Here is a 23,059-nt window from a genome sequence, read left to right as displayed (position 1 = left end):
GTTCAAGCAAGATCTGAAATGTGACCTAACATTTTACAGTATACGTTTGTCCGACATGCATCGATCAGATTCACAATGCCATAAGTCGTCAATGACAAGTTCCAATCCAGTTTGCAGTGACTGTCATTAGTGCCAAATGATTTAACACACTAGTGACAGACATAATACAAAATGAAGCAATTCCTTCATTTATTCTGCCAATCACACACAATTTAGAGCTTGTGCTACTAGATTGTTTGCAATAGATTTCTGCCCAGAAAAACATGTTTGCAAGCTCAAACTCCTACAAAATGGATGTAAATGCAGATTTGTCAGGCTTTCTACCTTCAAAGTTCTCAAAAAAGCAGGTAATCGGGTCTCCCAGATTCACAGATAGTTGTCATTAAGCACAACTTTACACATGAATTTAAAACTGCCATAATTTGGAGTTTGCCCTCACACAACACATTGGCTAATAACCACGGTTTGAGGCCTACAAATGCTAATTGGTGACACAAGACCTTGATCCATTTCTAGCCAAACAATTATGATCAGCCAACTTGAATCATACATAAGCACATTCAGTTCAAGATGACCAAATGGCATCACTTAGTGTTAAATATTCATCAAAGAGCATTTCTGCCATTCTAGAACCAGCTCTCAGGAATGCATGAACATTTCATTCACTTTTGCAATTAGACTTGCATACAGTCAAGTTTTGGCGTTTTTTTTCAATTAAATAAAATACGAGTGAGTATAAATGGCAACAAATGTCTTGTTTCGCTGTCTGCCAGGATTTTTGCCATTTGTTTTTAACAATGCTGTTCCAGGGCCATACGACTTGACCTTCAGATATCACAAGCACATCCATTGATCCTGCACATTATCCTCCTTAGATTGTATGTGTCCTTTTGATATGCATCTCTTAGTATAGAACAATGGGCACATGACCTGTGGATATCGCACCTTATAAATGTATTTATCAGTGAACTACATGATTAAGGTTAATCACCATTACAGGATAAGAGGACATAAACAACACACAATTTCTTTTAAATAACTTTAATTTGTTTCTGTAATTATTACACAATTCAAACTGAAAACTAAAAACTATGAAATGTTACAAATAAATAGAAAACGTGCTGACGTTGATATGTCCCACTACTGAAAAGAAAGTTTTGCTGTAACTTACACAACAATGACCGACTTCCAAACTAATGGTAGGGCTGCTCACCATTGGGGTTTTAAATGAAGAGTACATTATTGGGAAACATACTAAATAAGATAACATGATTAAATGACTGCCATGGTAACTGTCCAAGCAAAATTGTAATTGAACAACTATTTGTCATTTTGTATAAGCAATCTCACTGAAATGTAAAGATTGAATGTAACTATACACCCACCCCCACCAACTTGCAATTATTTAAAATATTTTTAAAAAAATGTTTCAGTCAAACGTACAACTAATTTAAAATGTTAACTGACATGATATTAAATTCCCAATAATGTATCCTTGCTATTAAAGTAATACCACTGAAAATTATTTAGCAAGTATGAGGTAGAAATATTGAGTCGCCTTTACTGTTTACCTAACCAAAAACATTGGAAAAAGCACAGTAGGGAAGAAAAAACAAAAATGATCATTTATTTAATTATTCATTCTTACAAACAAAATTACAAATAACCCCCTGCTAACAATTTTTGATTGCAATACAAGCTTTGCTCAAAATAAAATCAATAAATAAGTGTTTTGACTAATATGTAATTTCACTTTTGATTTGTTGAGTACTGTGTGGAGGTGTATCTCGCTGACTACCAACGAGCTGAGGTGGTGTACCTAAGGGTCCCATGATATGTGGGCGACCACGCGTCATTCCTGCCATCATCGATGGTGCGGTTGATGGACGTATTAAAGGAGGTGGTTGGATGGGCACAGAACGTGGAGGCTGCAAAAATCTGGAAAGTAAAAAGCAAATATTATATAATCGCAAAGTCTCCTTGTATATTAACCTAAATTGTGCATAGAAGCTACTTAATATGCAAACTTGTATGTTACAATTTTTTTTTTAATTATATCAATTAGATGCTAAAGCATTCCATACCTAACTAGAATATGTAAATGAACTACTTAATATGAAAATGCTTTCATGTTACAACTTGTATGAGCATTACCTGCTTGGTTGTTGTAATGGTGGTGGTGGTCTGTGTACAACTTGGGGCTGAGTTGGAGGTGCAGTAGCTGGAGCTGATGGAGAAGAAGTAGATGGTCCCCTCAAGAGAGGAGGTGGAGGAGCATTCGTAGAGTTCCCACTTGTCGGTGGTACTTGAGTGACAACTGGTGTCGCCGAATGGGCCACATTCTGACCATTTATACGCTACAATTGAATAAAAATTCACGTTAGATTCATGCATTAAACAGTGACAAAACATTGTTGGATCAGCATAATCTTGGATGGCATTTTGACAATCTGTTGTTGAGATTGTGAATGAGTAAAAAGAGTTTAAACGGTCTCTTAAGTTAAGAAAAGCAATAGGTGGTTTTATCAGTAACATCTTAGGTATGCTCGTCTAAGGGACCCTCCAGTTCTCTCAAAATGAAATGAGTAAAGTCAGGGTATCTAATTTGTAATATATACTTTTTTTTTTTTATAGCTAAAACAGTATCATTTCAAGGAATTTAATGTTTATAGCTTGTTCTAGTAGTGATGCTTTACATATTTACAAAGCGAAATGCAATTTATTAAGTGACAATAATGTTACCTCTTCATCAAAAATTTTGTAATCCTGTTTAGTATGACCATATTCAGCTTCATACTCTTCCAAGACTTGATCCAGGTTAAAACGACGTCGGTAGTTGACAAAGAAACTTCGAACTTGCGAGGTGTTCTTGTTTCCCACAACATCGGCAATAGCTTGAGAATCTCTTCCATATTTTCGAACAGCTGTAATTAACAAGACATAAAACCAAGCACATTAAACAACTCTAATCAACAGGTTACCTCAAACTGACCAATGCTCAAAAAATGGATGAAAGGTAGCCATTATGTACAGATTAGCAAAAATTGGAAGTAAGGAAAACATTGATCAAAGCTTCATACATTACTTATATTACATAGGCAGTGACCAGAACATGCAACACTTCCAAGGACCTACCTTCTGTTTGATGTGAAAGTGATAAATCTAATTTGTTAATCCAGATACATGAATAGAAGCCATTCTCCACATTACCTTGCACTGCAATAAGCAGTTCATCATTTGTCCATCGTGCATTGATTCTTTGACCGTTGTCCAATATCTTATACTCTTCCAAGTTGAATTCACACTTGTCTTTTTGCTTGCTCAAAATTTGTTTATTTAATTGCATCTGGTAAAAAAAAAATTAATTTTAATTATATGACCTGGCATTTGCACACACATCCAATTGACAAATAACAAGCCATCGAGAATGTCACAGTCCCTCTGTTTTTTTTTTAAGATTTTTAATATACGACAAGTGAAAAGTCAGCGTTTATATTGCTGTATTGTGTATGTTCCAGCTTCATGCTAAATATCTGACTGCAAGACAACATGTCTCTGTTGGCAAAATGTAAAAAAAAGGATTGCCCATCTGCCATCTTGGAATCGATCAATATACTGATCAACTTTCATTAGCTAACAGACGGACTGCATTAAAGAGAAAAAAATAATGACAAACCTGCTTTTTAAGCGAAATAAGCTCTGTGTCCAACTGTTTAAGAAATGAATCTCCCTGAGGTGAATTTAATGCCAATAAATCATCTTTATCTAAGTACATTCCTCTTGGTGGTTTGCGTCTACTTTTCAATGGATTATGTCTATCTGGTCTTGGAGTTTCATTCTTTATTGGCCCTATGTTGGTCCGCATCACCCCAGTTCTCCTAATTAGAGTAGAGATAAAGGCAATATATTCAAGATTTATCAATATGAATAATATTCAACATTGAGTACAAATTAATAAATCAAGATACTATATTACAAGTACCGTAATGATTATAACCATGAATCGTTTCTTGAAAATCTGATTTTGGTAGCACATTAAATAAAGCCAGTTGAAATACAAGCATGCTAACCCTTGCAAAGAATGGTTTTTAAAATGTAGAGAAATGCATTTGTGACCCCACCTTGATACAAATTCTAGTTGTGTGAAACCTTTAGGGAGTATATCAGTCCTTCATTCCTACATTACAAACTAGTAGGCATAATAGATGGACAATCATTTAGACCGTGTGTAATTGATGCAAATACACACCAAGGGATTTGGGCTATTGTAAGTTCAACCTAGACACACACAAAAACAGCACAATGTATGTGTTTTTTAAATACATCAGAAAAATTGACACCAGATTTATGAGGTCTCACTTGTGTTATTAATTCCTTTCACTTGTATGCCTATTCATTTCATGCTTGGAATTAGTGTGTTAAATGGAATTATGGTTTTATAACTTTCACTGTGCACTCATTAAATATATACAAGAATAGGATTATTATTCAAATTTACATGTCTCTTCTTACATAAAATAGCATCTTATTACATATACTAATTATTCAGAGAATTGAAAACCATGAATTATGTATATAATTAGAAGCTACCTGCTTGTGTATAAAACTGTAGTCATTAATTTTTTGAAGAGAAGAGAGTCAACAGATAGCAAATTCTCACATTTTGAACTGAACAAATTGTAGGGAAATGCTACATACAAAGGTATGCATTGTTTTCAAATGAAAACTCCATGCTGATCAGATACATACCACTGCAAGAAAATTTGTCACAAACAAAGCTGTTACACGACAATGGCAATTTCCCAAATGCATAGTCAAAAAATACGATAAACAATATTGGCATGAAATATCGGAGAAGAAATAACATCCCATCTGATCAGCAATGTGTAATGTTGGGCACTTGGTTACATATAGGACAAACACAAAACAATAACATCACAAACAAGAGAGAAATAAACAGAGCAATGGTCAATCATAAAATTTAATTTCAAACCACTGATGGTCCATAATTTACATAAAATATACAAATTCATGCCATGTGTACAAAAAAAAAATCACTCAAATATAGACTCAAAAAGAAATTACAGTGTCCGATAAAAATTGATAATGTGACCGATAGGTAATAAAAATAAAAGTCCTGAACGGACTGGCTGGACTTGTATATGACAATTGAATAAAAGATATGAAGTTACAGAGACCAAGTTTTATACATCTATTTTCTTTTTTTTTTGTAAAATATTTACTCTTGGTTTTACAATCTAAACCACCTTTAAATTACAGTTAGTCTGAAGAGCAGATATTGCAACTTTGAGCACCACTTACATTGTGGATATAAAACTCTAATTTCCAAGCAAATGTATTTTGCCAAGACCATGATTATTATCGCTAAGTAGAAGTGTAACAAGTCTAGAAATTAGGGAAATTTACTGATTGCAGGTAGAGATAATAACTGTACAATTTAAAGTATGGTCACAATGGACAATAAGATTTTCAAAGTTTGCATTACTACAAGGTTCTACATATCTGATAGTATTATATACATCTGTCAGAGTACGCATCTCAAAGATGGTGGCAGTGTTTCAAAACAAAGTGCACGCCAAAAAAAATTATGCTAGTTTTCACAAACTTTAACAGTCCTTGACTTTATGCACCATTTCGTTGACTCAAGAATGTGTATAAGTGAAGTTAATATGAAGATATTGCAAAATATGCACTCAAGATGGTACAACAGTCGCATCAGTTGTTACTTTCACCGTACTTTGCAGTATCATCATGATATCCTTCAGTGTACAGAGCAGCGACTTAAAAATTCTATGCCATAAGAATTTAGTACTTTCATTGATGGGCGTCAGGAATTCTGTTTGAATTGCACTAAAATTTGGACAAGTTTAGTCAGACCCCAGGTGTCAAACTATTGCAGGTAAGAAATTTACCAGTAATTCAACACAGTATTAGATGAAGAACAGGTATCACGATATCGTCTGGATTGGTTTCATCATGTTGCTGTCATTCGAATCCGAGGGGATGTCTCCGGGGCATGTCTGAAGTCATGGAAGAGAAATCAACGAATTTAGTTGTAACTAATGGATGGGCGACCAATTAAAAATTTCAAACCCATGAAGCCTCTAATGCTAACTGTTTAAATAATTAACATCTCAATTTCAATTCAGGATTCCTATACTGATAAAATGACTGTTAATTTAGTGAGTAGCTGGATTCCTCTCAGGACATATGATGAACAAACAGCATGCAAACAAAGACAAATTATGAATTAACATAAAGAGAAAAGAGAATGAGTACAAATATGAAGACAAAAAAATGCTGACAAATTACGTCAATTGATTCATGTCATGTAATGTACAAGTTATGTTTTGTATGCATTTCAGGATATAGTATTACATCAACACAAAGTCATAAAGGTGACTATAGATGTAACTCATCAGTGTTAGTGTAGCAATTTATGTCATTGTATCTATCACAGATGGTACCCCAAGGTAGCAGTCCCAAGATAAGCCATTCGGTGAGGTTGGTTAGGGAAGCAGACACACTTAGGCGTTAAGTTACAGGCATGAAACCATAATGTACCTCAAATGCACTGATTTGCTGGCTAACTCTGACACAAGAGCTAGCCATGAATGTACATTGATCCAGTAATTACAATAACTTTCTACATCACAATTCAAGTGCCATATGAATTTGTTTGAAATACAAAAAAGCTAACCAAATAAATTCACATCCAAAGTGACCCCCGCCAACACTTCAAATAGAACTTTTTGCTACATTACGTTAGATATCAGTTTCTTCCCCCAAGAGACTTTTTATGTTCATGGTCAAGGTCAAATACTACCGTCACAAAATACATCCATCATTACAGAGTTCAAAACAAAGACAACCGCTTATTGCATTTCAACTTATGACTTTGCAGATTATAGTGCTCAATAATCTTGTTAAATTCACTAAGGTGGCTTTCATGTGCTTACAATCATATAAAGGCATAGCATATGAGGTAAAAATGACCCAGCCATCATCGTAAATACATCCATGGGTAGACCAAAACTGGTATGTTTAAGGGGAAAACCTTTGAACTCACCTCCAATAACTATAACAAGCATTGCACAATGATCCTTTAGGAGTTGAATGAACCTGACTTGAAGATGTCTGACAATTGGAACATGTATGTTTATCACGACCATCTCCCTGTAAAACAAGAACAGATATATATTATTTCACAATTTTTTCCCCATTTCAAATGATGAAATTGTGAATATTTCCAGCAGTACGAAGCATTATGTTACTCAGATAATGGCACAAATAATAATAAAAGCCAACCTACCCTGTGTCCTTCTGGATCGAAGTCACTGTCCACAACATTTTCTTCATCTGACGGCGGCTCCTCACTATTATTAAAGACGACAAGAATTAATTACAATTACATTTGACAGGTTGCATGTGGCCTAATAAGATAATTATCTTGTCAAATCATTCAACATAATATTTAAATCGATTCTTTTAATAAATCAAAGTACACATACACACCTCCCGCTGTTCTCCTTTTGTCCGACAGTTAGTTTCTTCGCTTGCCTATCCATCAAGCTGGTCCTTGTACGAGTTTTTTTCCATGAATAATAGTATCGTACCAGACAGCTGATAGATTTGTCTGGTAGCTGTAACAGAAACAAGGAAAACATGTTGAAAGATTGTGTTTACTCCAAACACCACTTCATCCAAATATTAGAGGGACACCCATATGCAATACAGGTACACAAAGTAGGTTTTCAGTTGCTCTGCATTGAAAACTCACTACAAGAGAAAGCTAATACAACACCTAAATCATGATGCTTACCATCTGTCGAATACGATGAAAACTTTTGCCATGAAAACTGAAAGCCTGTTCGAAGAGAACTTTGTCTTCAACGGTCCACTCATCAGGGAATGGGGTGAAATTAGGTAAATCAGCTAGGGATTTATCAACGTCATGCCGGTGCCAGAAAAGCATTCCTAGTGCTTGCTCAGTGTTGTATCCATATTTTTCCTTGGCTACCTTGATGTACTCATCCACTGTTGAAGTAATAACAGAAACAAGACTGTTAATCCTAGTGATTCTGTAGATTGTAAGTAACTGATTCATTTCAAAGAGTATTATTTAGAAACAACATAAGATTTATAGTTTTGAAGTACAATAATTAAACAAAATTCCAACATGCATTCACATCACTAGGCAATCATCCACAAGTGGTAATAAAAATCAAATCAAAGTCAGCTTTGTTACCAAACCAAGACAAAATAGTTCAACAAGGAGGAGAAACATAACAGTCAAATCTACTCTATTCATATTCAAATTGATGTATAATTCATTACTTATTCAATTTCATAAATAGTGGATCACTTACATTTTTCATCACCAATGTCAGTTGTTGGAGCCCAAACAAGAAGAGCTTCTGGTCTGCCGTCACCTCGTTGACCCGGAGGGATATCACCTGCTTAAAAGGTTAAACAGAAATGCAAAATAAATATCAAGTACTGTAAAATGTGTATTAGAAGCTGCGGCTTCTATTAAAATGGTACAATTTAACAGAGGGGTAGGACTTCTATTAGAGCATCTACATACGTATGAGAAATGGTGAATTTTTGGTTCTCAATTGTTCAAAAGGAATGGGTGTGACTTATATTAGAGATTTAGAAAATTTGTTACATTATATTTACATTAACAATGGTCTGTTAATTAAATTAACACAAGAGAAAAACTAGATAGTTTTAGGTTATAGAATCTAATTGAGATTAACTGCAGTTACCTAAAATAGAATCAGACATGTAACTTGATAACTACATACAAGTTTCTGTCTACTTTGAGAAATAATCAAATAATCAGTAGTGATGTCATGTGCATAGATTTGATCACACTCAATGTTGAATAATACTGTGAATAAATCAATTATTTGCTTAGATAATCAGTAAAACTCACTAAATATAAAAACAATGTGAAAATGTAACATACATATTGTAAATCAGTGATTTACTATCACAATTTTAAAAGCTAATGAATAAGCCTGAAAGGTTAATTAAAAGAAAAGCTCTAAAAATCAATATAATAAGCATTGCCTTTTGAAAATGGCCTGGAAACTAAAAATGGATCTCCTGAACACAGTTACACGCAGGTGATTAGGTAAGCTAAGCTATTAAAATCTCTTAGGAGGAATTATAATTAGCTTTGCTGGGTCTTGATCCTAGCAAGTGATAGAGGCGTTATCACTTCCTTTAGAAAGTAAGATAAGGTATGATCCTTACAATGGCATGATGAGAGCAGTAGGAGATGAGCAGGTGAAGCTTAGGCATTTACACAATAGAACAGTTTATGATGGTTTCAAATACAACACGCAATACATGCACAAAGAACACATGTAGTTTGAATCTTGGGATAGGTATGCATCGCATTTGTTGAAGCAAAATTTATTAAAATTAATTTTTAAATCTCTGTAGTTTAAATTTATTAGTAAAGATCTGTATACTTTTTTTATATTCTAAAATATTTGTCAGGAATTGAAATAGAATTTTTTCCCTGCATGCACAGTGTGCATGTTGAATTTGAAATTTACCTGCACTAACTTGTTGTGAAATGCACCATTTTTAAAGTTTAAATAAAATTTACGGTTTATCGATTGATGATTGATTTTTTAGTTGTCTTACAATGTTGGTTGAACTTAATTTAGGCTTAGTGAATATAATGAAAAAATGTTGTGTTAATTTCCACATGCACAGCGTGCACATTGTATTTTGAGTTTACTTGCACTAGCTAATAATCTATGTGCATAGTGCAGTGTGCACCAGAGTATTTCGACCCCTGTTTGTTAATCAAGGATGTACATTCTTAGATGGTTTGATCAAATAGGCATTGAAAAAATAATTACAAACTTTTTAGTCATTGTTTCCAAAAAAATCTGTTATTACATCATTATCACCTGCACAATGTCAGAATCTTCAGAAAAAAAACAAGTAGTTATCAGATGGCTTAAACGATAAATTTGTGAATAGAATGAGAGACAGCAAATGATTGCTGCATTTATTTCTTAATTTATGTTGTTACAGTTGCAGTTTTTTTCAGTTTTTTATGGCACTGAAGGCAATCATGTTCCTGGGCATTGTTATTACAGTCCCATGTCAATCATTAAATTTATTTCCATGTGAAAAAAATGTACTAATTTGAAACATCACTAAATATTTACTTAAATATTTTTTTTCAAATATAAATCAGTTAATGTGTAAAATTAAACAATCTCTTGAACAAAACTAAAGCCTGAAAAAAAAAATTAAAAATGCATTAGTTCTGAAACAGGAAACTTTTTAAGACTTGTCTGGTATAAGATTGTAGTTATCGATAAGCAAATGTTACATTAAAACAACAGAAGCTTGATAGCCATCACACCACCAAGATCCACTTAAATTTAGGCCAAGATTCATACAACAAAACACTACCTCCAACTAACAGACCTGTGCTTTGAAAATTATTAAAAATTAGAAATTCTATTATTTTGAATCAATAAAAAATATCTTATCATAAATTATAATAATATATCACTATGAAGCAACAATAACAGAACTGAACAAGACTGAGTCATTTGACCTTGACAATTTTTCAAGATGAAATAGTGTTCTGATTGAATGCATGTACTCGACCAGTTTATAGTCTCGGCTAAAACAGGCAAAAATATCAAGCTCATTAAAAATACAGCATTGGCCATTTAAAACAAATAAAGCAAATAAAGTCTTCAATCAATTCAAAAAGGCAAAAACAATAATTAACATGTGTTTATTCTATGTATAAATGTATTAAGCATTTTAATTATTCCCATTTTGTCATCTGAGACAGTCATCAGCAGCCTATCAAATAATTATTGTGAATCTATCTAATTAAATATTCAGAACACGTACATAGGAATATTTTTCCCAACAAGGGAAAACAAATCTGAAAATTATTCAGAAAGAACTGCACATTTTTTTCAGGATATCTTACTACCTTAAAATCTTGATAATATATGTGCGAAGTAGCGTTTAAGAGCACAAAGTCTAAAACAGCACATATGCAAATTATTATGCAAATGTTGGAAAATGCCATGAATTTTTTTTAGGTGCATTTGCCTACCTATTTTTCCATGAAAATCCAGCCTGGGGATTTTTATTAGAGTTATGAGGGTCAATGTTATACTCGATAAACTGAAAAATGTGGAAAATGAGACGTTCAGAAATGGTTCTTTGTTCCTGAAAAATTATGCGTAGCTTCGCATTTTTGGAGGTCACTGTTAAATAAAGGCAACCGTAGGTGGACACACAAAGAAAACAATTTGTAGTACCGTTCGCCATCTCCGGAATCGGGGCTTGATAATCTTCGCCAACTCGCATTCCCGGCTCTGCAAGTAAAGAAAATGTCATAATTAGACTTGTACATTCGGTACTTTGAATCAAAATTACTTTTTCTCCGAATAGCAAAGTATCATTCGTTCAATGCAGGATCTGAATACCGTGTTCATCATCCGAGCTGCTGCTGGCGCTGTCGTCCGACATGTGTCCGTTGGAGGCTCCAGCGACGTGAGAACCATTATTACGAGTGCTCATCTCCGAATCGCCGTTTCTGTCGGCCATAACCATTTGTGCGACAACTGTCGGCCCTTGGGCACAAAACTGGTGCCAAAATTTACAAAAAGTGCACAATACAGTGCGCAAAGTTGGGACTATCGCGAGTCACCGTAGTTCACGAAACCCAGCTATACGTTGCAATTACTCTGTACGTCATTGTATCCATCCGCCTTATCGCACAATCGTGCACGCTAAGCAAGTCACAATTCACGTACGTAGACATTATACAATTCGAAGATGCACTAAAAATTCAGTTAAGCCAAATGTTGACGTAAGAACGAGTTTTAATGTTAGCGGTAATTAGTTACTATCGGACTATTTTTTGCCCATGGAGACAGCATTAAAATATTGTGTGCTCTGGCAAATGATCTTTTTTCCACCGATTGCCCGAAAATTTTAGTTTAAGTAGGAAATTATATTAAATGAATCTTTGGCGACTTCGACGGGGATTCCTTCAGAATATTCCGTTGCCCGCAAACTTCATGAATGGCACAGCATCGCAAATAAGGTTGAATTTGAATAAAACACACCCATACAATTCTGACCGTTTTGCGGTACTTCTGGGCTACCGTAGAAAGACGAAAGGACACTAGAGCTTTTTCAGGTAGAATAAATGTAGTTTTATACGTGTCATACATGTAAAAGTCAACGCACTGGTTAATTATAGCCATATATTGAAAACAAAACGTTCCCACACCACTGGCAATAATTTAGAACACTAAAAACTGAATACCCAGTTTCTTCACAGAACAAAAGATATTTTTTAAAGTTGAAAACTGTAGCTTGACACTTTGCAGTCTGGGGTCATTCACAATGGCAACAGCATCACCAAGTTATGAGAGAGAATATAGTGCTATTTAGCGTTTCTCATTTGACCTATGTACCTCGGTAACACAATTCAGCCTCCTGTTTGGTTTTCAATGATATACAATGACGTGTACAATGAACTTGGGCCTAATTTGCATATTTACATTGGCACGTATTCGTAAGAAGGTATACATGAGCAACATTTTCCGCGATACCAGTTTATTGGGCGGCAGTGGGCAGTTTCAAAAACCGAAATATCAATAACAAGTTCATACAAATAAGGTTATTTATGCATGATTAATCGGTATGGTTTCATCATGTCGTCATTGAGACGTTTCTGCGCATGCCTAAACAGCTGAAAAATGCTCGTGTACACTGTGCGCGACGTGACAGACGTACGTAAACTACAAGTAACTGGGTGTTTACATTGTCTAAATTCTTTTTTTTGATCGCACGTCCCACTAACGTTGACGGTTATATTGGTCACGTATCAAGTGTATGAGCAACACCACGGCTACTAACAGAGTTTAGTAACCATGACTACACTAAAAGCATTGGGTAATGGTTATAATACCAATCGTGTACGATTCTGTTTTACTTCGCTTTCAAGAGAGTGGTGATTTATTTTGTGGAAATAGACATGGATGTTCCTGTACTGATACTTAAAAAAAAACCTATTTACTATGTGCTAGTGATATGTCCCACCATTGAGGCATTTTTTTTTTTTTACCTCCATGGTTCCACGAACTATAGTTCCATGGTTCCACCAAATTCGAAAACAAAGGGTTCCAGACGAAAGGTGTCTGAAATCAACACAAGTGTCAATCACGATCACGTGACGATTCCTTGAATACAACAAAGGAAGAGTCCTTTTTGTGGCTTCCCGCGTATCGATTGTGCGCTTGCTGAAAACATTGAAGACGACGGTTGTAAAAATTTTGTGTCAGTAACAATTTCAAACCATTGTGGAAACGTGGTGGTTTGAGAAAACTGAAAATTAAAAAAAAAACTCCCGGAAATATGTACAGAAAATGGTATCCAGATTCAATGTAAACACAGACGTGTGCAATACAAATATGCGACAGACGTCGTCTGATAGAACCGCAGTATACCAATATCACTGATAAAACGACATGCGCTTTGCTTGTATACTGCATAAGTACGCCATTCTCGCCCGGCATTCTCGGCACGTCAATGAAACAGTACTAATATATATATTCTGAGCCCTGTTGAGCACGTATGCAAAGAGACAGCATGTGGAAAATAATTTATGAAAGCTTGGTGACTATATTTTGGTCATGATCTCCACAGTCGGGTCATAGGTTATGAATATGAAATGTGCACAATTATAATATTGTACTTCTCGGCGCAAGTCGGTATTTCAGTTCTAACCTGTGACGTCACAGCAGGAGCGTCAATGCAATTTGCATATTAAAAAAAATATGACAAAAGACAATAAGGCTACAGCTTGTGTTATCGTTACGTAACCGGTGAAACGAGTAGTTTCAAAGATTTTTCTCTCGAGTAATTAGAATGATTGACACTATAAAAAGAAGATAAAATGGGAAGCAGTTTCCATCGCAAAGTTAAATTTACAAATTACAATTTTCAGTAACAGCACTTGTAACCTATGTAATAATGTATATGTTGTAATGTAAAAATACAGTCTTTTTTGAACTACACATAACAACTACGTACAAAGAAACCATGAAAGAACACTTGCACGGCAATTGGGAACACAATGCCAGAGTCTACTTCCGCTGAATGCATTGCCATATAATTTTTAAAAATGTATGTTTTTTCCGTGTCAAACTCGATCACAGTCAAAGTCCACTGTTATCAAACGATTCCCGTTATCCAGTTATGTTCGCTAGTGTATTTTATTTGATGAAATATAATGAACACCGGACAATGTTATTTATTTATTTAAATCTTGATCGGTACGGTGTCCTTCTGGTGGCTACAGGTCACTTTCGAGGTTGGTGTGGCGTTTTGCCCGGCGTTAGTCTTCATATAAATATTCAAGGCGAACACAAGATTCAGATACTTAAGAACAGGGTTATTACTTCGTTTTTTTCAACTTCGACGTCTTTGAGAAACTAGGAAGTCACTCGTGATTCATTTAAAACATCATTAACTAACAAGTCCGACCGCTGTCTTGCGTCTATCTATGTTAAAACCCGAGCGAGCGCACATTTCCTTGAAGCGGTTCAACACTATATATTATTTTATCGTCTTACCTTCTTCTTCCCCGTTCACACCGTTTACATCAGGCATCGTGTCTTGTGGGCTCGCCAAGTTTTTGATTAAAACCTCGGTTATCGTCACGTGTGCGTGGAACAGACACGAAGGTCATTCACAACTACCGGTATGTGGTTTGCTGTTTAACCACGCTGACAAAGAGCGCCACCAACAAGCTCCTCGGCCTTGCACAATGATCGCAAAGTGAATCACCTATGTAGGATGAATCAACAATTGCACTGACTCACTGCACTGCTGTTTGTTTTTATTGACGTAGATGTGCGTCCAAATTTTCGATTCTAAACGTAGATAATTTTTGTACAACTGCAATTAATTATAATTTTTTTTTAATTATAAAAAATATAATCATTCAATTGTTAGAGGGCCACTCCGAACACATCATATATCACTATGGCAACTAAGTAGGAAACAATATTTTGGTTTACGTGTGTGAACTCATGGCGGGAAATAGTGAGGCGAAAACTAAAATGACTAAATATTCTAAGTCCAGTGTGTTTTGTCGAAATCCAGTTTACATTGCCTCGAAAGCGGTTGTGTCGTTTATCGGAGAACAGGATGTGCCTTTACTGTGACGTCAGCTCATAAATACTCTATGATTACCATATACAAAAATTAACCCCCCACAACTTAAGTTCACAACATCTTGATCGCATTCAATCAGATATTTGTTTGTAATATTTATTCACCCAACTGAATTGCTGCTAGATGACTGAGAAATTGTATCCTTTTGAATTTGAACGATTCAGTGATTGGGTGAATATTACCACATGACAGCGGCTTCCTTCAACCTGGCTTTGAGACCTGCTGCCTTAGTCCTAATCTGACATGTAGGTGTAAGTAGCGCCTTCGCTGAACGGCATAAGACCTCACTGATTTTGATTTAGGTTTGAAGCACCGCGGAGGGCTCGACTCGTGTGACCTTGTCAGGCTACCTGAGTCCGAGTGCAACACAAATATTATTCTCTAGGGTCAATGACTGCGCTAAAACAAACCATGGAACTATAGTTCCATGAACAAACCAATGCCTAGCATTACAATACTGTGAATAAACAAACAAGTCATTCAGAAGGCCCTTAGTTTTTTTTTTTTTGGGGGGGGGTCGTGGGGTTCAGTCGAACCCCCTACATAATAAAACAAACAGTATTAATTAAAATAATTATCATTGTTTAAATCACTTGACTCCGTGAGGTAACTATCAGAGTAATGTAATGAGTAATGCATAGTAATGAGCATTTATGTGGCAACGAGCTTTAAATGTCAATCGTGCCAGTGTTATGCCGTCTCAGCTCAACAGCAGCCAACCAAAACAAGTTGTTTTTATTCGGTTTTTCCGCGATGGCGTAATGAAGATCGCGTTCAAGCACCTGATGTTAAATATTAAAACAACATTGAAACAATAATGTAATGGTAGCCACTCTCTGAATGATGTAGTGGTCCTGAATAGGACAGTTTGTCTCGTGCTAATGTTCGCTCAGTTAGTAAAGTGTAGGGATCGAACGGGATTGACACTACAACACCACACTGTACTTTTCTAGTTTGGTTCATTAGTTTTGTATTCTTCAAGTTAATGATGGCATATCTACTGTTTTGTTTCAAGTGTATCAGCCAAATTTAGTTAACTTATTGTATTAGTACGTGTAGCCTCTGTTATTGGACAATAGTGTACAGCTACGGGTTGATCATATCATTAAAAAAATGCCGAAGATTTATCATCACGAGTTGTATAGGTCGAAGAGCTTCTTGAAGCCAACAATTTACCCCACAGTGTTGCTTCAGCACTGAAACTATGCGTTGAATCATAAATTGCAAACATATTTTTTTACACTTTTTTTTGATGTCTCAGAAAATTTACTATATTTTTAGTGGGTTCATAAAAGGAGTTGTTTTATAAACTACAAGTGTACATTATTAGGTAAAATGAAATATTTGGTTGATTGATTGATTGAGTTGTAGTCATTGAAGTCTATTGAGACCGCTGCTAAACTGTCACTGTATGCATATTATTTTACGGCCCTCTAAAAACAGATTTACAGTGAACCAAATATATTTACATACCGTAAGAAACTTGGTAGTATGCCATTGGTTAGTGCATTTAATTTGTTTGATGCAATCATTGTGCCAACTATTTCTTATGGTAGCGATATGGGGGTACGTAAATTTGGAAATCGAGAGGGTACAGATAACATTTTGCAGATATCTACCCGGTACTTAGCATTAATAGTTGTACAAACAATGTAGCGATGTTAGACAATGTGGAAGGCTGCCATTGTGCTGTGGTTATTTCAAGCGTTGTATCTCATATTGGTTAAAATTACTGAAACACTAAAACATGTTATATCATGCTTAAACGAATAGACAAGACCGGCAGACTTGCTTGGGAAACCCACATAAAAATCTCCTGTTCAAATATGGTTTCGGCATTGTCTGGTTTGAAAAACAAGTTGGAGATACAGCAAATTTCTTAGGGATATTTACTCAAAGAATAAAAAAATAGTGGCATGCCCCAATTTCACAATCATCCAAGCTGTGTACTTTTGGAAAAATCAAAGTAGTATTATAACCTGGGAGATTTATTGGCAAGCAATTATAGACTAAAATATATACTGACGAGTTTTCGCTGTTTTGGCCATAAACCAAAGACACTAGAAAAAGTTGAATTAGGCAGACACACAAAAATACAGTTAGATCAATAATTTTTTTAGTTTTTGCAGTGATACGTTCGAATTTAGCATGGTAGAAAATGAAATTCACTTTGTTTTTATATGTCAATTTTATAGTGATCTAAGGGCTGATCTTTTGTCAGTAACCCTATGCAATTATGCAAATACTGACAGTCTGGGCTTACTTCGTCGCTATACAAACTGCCACACCATATATCAAATAGCTCTATATTTTTTAAAAGTTTTCAAGCGACGAGATGAATATGAATTTAGATTAACTTAGTACCATATGTTTACATGGATGTTGTATTGTTTTTAAAACGTGCTATGCACTTTTCTACCCATTACGTGTTATACGATAGGCTGAGGCCCTGTACAGAAATAAATTTACATAATACAAAATTGACTAATACTAAAATGAATAATTGTAGACAGGTTTCGACATGAAATCGTGTCTCTTTTATGTGCGCTAACATCTGCGAAGAGCGAAAAAACTCGTAAGTAGCCTTCTACCTTAAAATACTTAGACAATAATGCTAAGATAAGTACAGTCTTGTCTTTTTTGTGTACAACATTTTGCTGTGTGTTTGCAACATGTGTTTGTCTTTAGGTGAGGAATGGCTCAGGATCCCTTCTCTAAAATGATAAAATAGTTCAAAGATGTTATGTGAAATATATTACCAACGTAACAGAAAGTAAACCAATTGAATTTAAAACCGATAAATAAATATAAAAATGTCTGTAATCTGTTACACACTTTTTGAATATTATAAAATTCACACATTTCACATCAAATATATAATTGTTGTTTTCGAACCCCCTATTCAAAAGTGCTGGCTACGGGCCTGATTCACCACTGAATCTCCGATCAGTGCACAACTCCACAAAATGCTCATCATCTGACTTTTCACCAAAGAACACTCAGAAGGTGATAGGTTCATGGATATGTAACAGCCGAAAAAATCACATATAAAGCGAAAAACAGAGCAAAATGTAAAATTCTTTGTTACTCTACCTGTCCTTTGGCATGGGTATAAACACAATATTAATACAATTTTAATAGTGACAGAAAACTAACATTTTGTATTCAATTACACCTAAACTATAACATTTTGCATTGAAATATGGAATGAAGGTAAGTACGGGTACTTTGCATTATGTATGTTATAAATTTTAGAAGTTGGTGTTGAATGGTCGATGGAATGCGATTTTAAAGTGGCTTAGACACTCGTCATTTTGGAGTTTGTGCTTAGTTAACTAGAGAAAACCATGATGCTCTACTACATTATAGTTTTTGTTATTTTCTCGTTTTTTTTTCTCTAGTAACCGTGCTCATACTCACAACGATCGTTGTTACGATTGTGCACGGTTAGTAACCGTGGATTGTGAAAGGGTTTTGAGACTGCGCAACAAAGCTCATAAAACTTATTTGCATATATAGTCAACGATAATGGCGATTGTTCATAACGTGGGGATTAAAATTAGGTGTATGTAAGTACACATCATCATCATCAAAATCGATCGGTAAATAATTGAATTCCAGTGTTAACCCAACCACGGTTACTAGAAGAACCGTGACCCAACGAATACTTGAGCGTGTTGCAAGATCTTAATTCAATGTATTCATTAACATACAGCATCAAACAACAGTATTGAACATCATCATCCGATGAAAATTTGTGCTTACAACTGGTTTTTAATCCGTGTCGAAAACGTGCACAGAATGGTCGTTTTGTGCACGTTTTCGACACGGCTTATCAGCTACCTCAAGTGCCAAATCCATGAAATAGACAACCAATGTCAATAGAGTAGCCTAGGTGTTAAAAATGGATTAAGTACTGGCAAACCAGCTTCTGCATAGGTATGTTTCTAAACGCTTGCTTTTAGCTGATTTAGTCATCATTTTTGAACTCAGAAGCCCGCAAAACCTGATATTACATGTGAGAACGAAACAAATCCGTCGAGATTTTACGTTTTCCCGTAAAAGGGATGCTGGCTGTTCCCTCTCTGGACTCCCTCCTCGCGTATACTAGTACTGGTACTACTGTCATGAATTTGTTTTCGCGTATCTGTTGGTCGACTTAATTAGTTGATTATTAGCGAATTGCTGTGTTATGTCTGTCATCGTTCAGGCCTATTTGAAGTTTTGGACGGAACTTGGCTCAGTGATTTGGAACTAATTACAAGATACCGTCGCTATTCTGACATCCATAGTTATTAATGTAGTGAATTATTAATCAAAAGATATGACGTATTCAGTACTTAGTGTGATTGGCTTTATGATTGAAGGTTACGCCCTAGAGTCTTTTTACTGTTTTGTAATTGGTTAGAGTTTTGAAAATGAATAAAGAGAGTTTGAGTTGGTCTTGGCGAATACTCCACGATAGACGCAGTCGAGTGCAGTCCTGGGCAGTCGAGAGTCCGAGAGAGTCCAGGGGCGAGCCTTGAGGCAGTCCAGTCTTGGGCGAGTCTTGGGTCAGCCTTGGATAGTCTTGGGGACTTTTCCCCAGGGCGCTGTGTCTGATAGAGTGCTCAATTGACCGACTAAGACGAGAGCTGAAACGTATTTCGTTGTGTGTGCCTTATTTGACTGTAAAGTTAAAGTGACTTTCCCGATCCCGTACCTCAAGGGGACGAGATAGAGAGACGAGACGAGTTTCCCCCCTGACAGTGTGGAGACCCCGAGAGAAGTAGAAGATTTCCCCCTGATACTACCATGGATTAGTACCTTCCATGGTACTACCAACTCTAACCATGGAAGGTACTAACGGAAGGAGCCACGACGCCTATCAAGTGGCCACTTAAGCCTCTTAACTGGTTTATTTCCTTTTGTTTCAACCCAAATTAATCCTGATAGGGACATTGTCTAGCTCATCTTTGATGTCGATGATAGTTTGCGATTGTTTACACAAGTAACGAGTTAGCGGAGTATGATATAACCTCGCCGATTTTTAATGTGACCATAAAATATATGCGCATTATGAAACTACAGTTACCACACGTGCGCACTGAGTTTGTTTAGGTGTGAAAAGTCAAAATACGTATTTCACAACCGGAAATTCAACAGATGAACGTTTGACTTCACAAATTTCACATGTTTTAAATATTAGCAACTGTAACTATAACAAGATTCCGAGTGCATACGACAACAATTCCTAAGGACTCCTAAAAATATTATTACAGAGAAAGTGTCTAGACATGCTCTTCTTTCGATACTATCTTTTCTATTGGTGTTCGCCGATGTCCGGTGGTCAAAAATGTTGACAGTTTCGGGCGCCAAACCCACGCACTGACAATGGTACCATTGAATAATGCAATCGTCACAAGCAATCATTGATTAACTCTCATTACCATTACAAATACAAAATTCACGATATTTCATCAGTTCTTCTTTAATCAATGTTATATGTGACAATTTTCCATAAGAGTTCGCCAAGATTTCCGGAAACAACAGCATTCAAACTAAAATTTGTTTTTCAATATTGTACATGCGTGGTTCGTCTATTGCTTCCGAACATGCTCCGAATATCACCGAATGCTCGAGACTAGCATAACCCATTGTACGAAGGTGCTAAAAGCTAACAAGAACAATGTTTGTGAATAAACATTGACAAACGATCTTGGGGCAAAGCTAAAACCACAGTCCCTCTATCAGGGACTGTGCTAAAACAATAGCGTCGTGGCTCCTTCCGTTAGTACCTTCCATGCTCTAACCATGTCCCCATTAGGTGACGCATGTCAACTATAAATGGGCATCAATACTCATTTCGCCCAATATTTCGCTTTTATAACATTTTATAACATATCACTTAATTTCCGACCGGAAACACGACCACGTTTTTATCCCTTTTTTTCTCACTCGCTTATTAAAAACACTGACCGCTTGTCCAAACACTGAACACTGGCACATGAGTTGTCGAAATGGTTGTTTTAGTGCTAAAGTTTGAGGATTCAATGAGTATTAACCATTATTTAATTTCGAACGACACTTCCAAACCATCATACTTTGTTTCGTTCGCGAACGTACAGCGGGACTGTGTTCCGTTTGAATCCAGGGCTGCTATATCGTTTCAACAACATGATTATCGAGACAATTACGTGATACAGGCAATGCTAACTCCTTAGGGCAGAGAGCAGATACACCAGGAACATATTGATGCCACGGCCATGTATTTAAAATGCGAGCATGCAGACGGGCGATATTTCTGGGTTCGCGCGCTCGAAAAAATAAGCGAAAATTATTCAACAGGCGGTTGCAAAAGCGATTAAAAATGATAATCGAAAAGCAGAAGCGAGCAGGAGGTTGGGTGAAATTAGTGCTGTACATTCAGGTCCTTTGTAAAAATACGATCGGCCAAGATCTATATCATTCTGAGGCACACTAGAGACAGACAAAATGCAGTTTTAAATATTGACACCGTTCGTATTTTTTAAATGAGTCAAAAAATAAATAAATTGTATGCTGCTTAAGCGATGATGAATCGAAACAGACTCGTTTTGCAAGTTTTAACGGCTACGTTCTGCTGAAGATATAAGACTTCACTTTCGGAGTTATTACCGAAGATAATGTACAACAGCAAAAAAACAACAACATTTGGTTATGTGAAATAGAGTAGCATTCATGTAGGTTCAATCAGTACTGTTGTATCGTCTATTTCGTCAACCGAACGTTACTACCCGGACCTGCTCGTCGATTATTATTGCAAATGTCATTTTTTTTTCCAGAATCAATTGAGTATAAGTACGTTATTTTAGAATGATTTTCATTTGGTTTCACCAAAGAAAATTGTCTTTGGTTTCACGTGATAGTTAATCTGATTTATCATATAGCATTACAAACAGGAAGTCCTCGGCATGAGTCAGAGTACTAGATAGAATTTTTATTTGGAACGTACCAATGAAAACTTGAGTAAAGTCCAAAAATAACAATAACAAAACAAAACATTCAGAACAACAAAAACTTTCAGTATTAATACATATCAAGAATATAGAAAATAAATTTTGCAAAAATGCTAAGAATGAAAAAATCATTACTTGAAACAATAATAGGAAATAATTCATCCATGCTAAAATCTTCCAGCTTTGGGGCATAGATGTATAAAGCTGCAAGGAATCTAGATCTTTGTTCTTTGATTTGACAATTATTACAATATAAAATGTAATGTTTCTCATCCCCTACTTCATTGCATTCATGGAGATTACATAGCCTGTTTTCCTTCAAAATGCCTTTATGTCTACCGGATTCAATGGGAAGAAAATGTGCATAAGTTCTAAATTTAGTATAAGCTATTCTATGATTTTTATTTTTAATTTTTTCCAAATAATGTTCAAATTCAAAATTTTCTTTAGCACACCTGTAAAAGTCAAGCTTACAATTGTTCAACAAATTGTTTTTCCACTTCATACGGTACAAACATTTGAGCTTCTCTTTAAAAATATCACAAAAATTGTTCTGATGTGGGTCTGAATTAGTTAGATCTGTTATGACTAGTAATTTTTTGTATAAAGTTAAGCCATGGGTCATGCACAAGAGTTTTGGATTCTTCATAGGCTGCATCAATGATAGAATTGTTTGTTTTTTTACATACTAGTCTTTGATAATATTTCATAACTGAAACACAGATATCCAATATAAGTGGATATTGACCTAATTCACCTCTACATGGGTCATTAGATGCCTTCCTGTGCACACCCAGAACTCT

The 23,059-nt window shown here is 35.6% G+C and overlaps 1 protein-coding gene across 4 annotated transcripts; it reads right to left on the bottom strand.

The window, feature by feature from the left end:
* Nucleotides 1-1,025: 1,025 nt before the first annotated feature.
* On the bottom strand, nt 1,026-14,815 carry LOC100313717 (REST corepressor-like protein). Of its 4 annotated transcripts, none has more exons than NM_001168172.1 (12): nt 11,514-11,756; nt 11,346-11,402; nt 8,391-8,480; nt 7,844-8,058; nt 7,537-7,664; nt 7,334-7,397; nt 7,091-7,197; nt 3,677-3,878; nt 3,211-3,346; nt 2,743-2,924; nt 2,155-2,357; nt 1,026-1,938 (listed from the first exon to the last, which is right to left on the bottom strand). In NM_001168172.1, exons 1-12 carry the CDS (start codon nt 11,638-11,640, stop codon nt 1,737-1,739), a joined length of 1,713 nt encoding a protein of 570 aa, NP_001161644.1. In that variant the 5' UTR covers nt 11,641-11,756; the 3' UTR covers nt 1,026-1,736. The 4 variants fall into 4 exon arrangements, with proteins under 4 accessions (NP_001161644.1, XP_085360364.1, XP_006825767.1 ...); XM_085504238.1 differs by lacking the exon at nt 11,514-11,756 and adding an exon at nt 14,676-14,815 and having other exon boundaries at nt 1,600-1,938; XM_006825704.3 differs by lacking the exon at nt 11,514-11,756 and adding an exon at nt 14,676-14,815 and having other exon boundaries at nt 1,600-1,938; nt 8,391-8,477.
* Between the last annotated feature and the right edge of the window lie 8,244 nt (nt 14,816-23,059).

This window comes from Saccoglossus kowalevskii, chromosome 2, assembly GCF_978046115.1.
Source record: "Saccoglossus kowalevskii chromosome 2, keSacKowa6.1, whole genome shotgun sequence".
Taxonomy (NCBI): Eukaryota; Metazoa; Hemichordata; class Enteropneusta; family Harrimaniidae; genus Saccoglossus; species Saccoglossus kowalevskii.
Note: the sequence above shows the minus strand (reverse complement) of the source record. Positions and strands in the feature narration are given on the sequence as shown.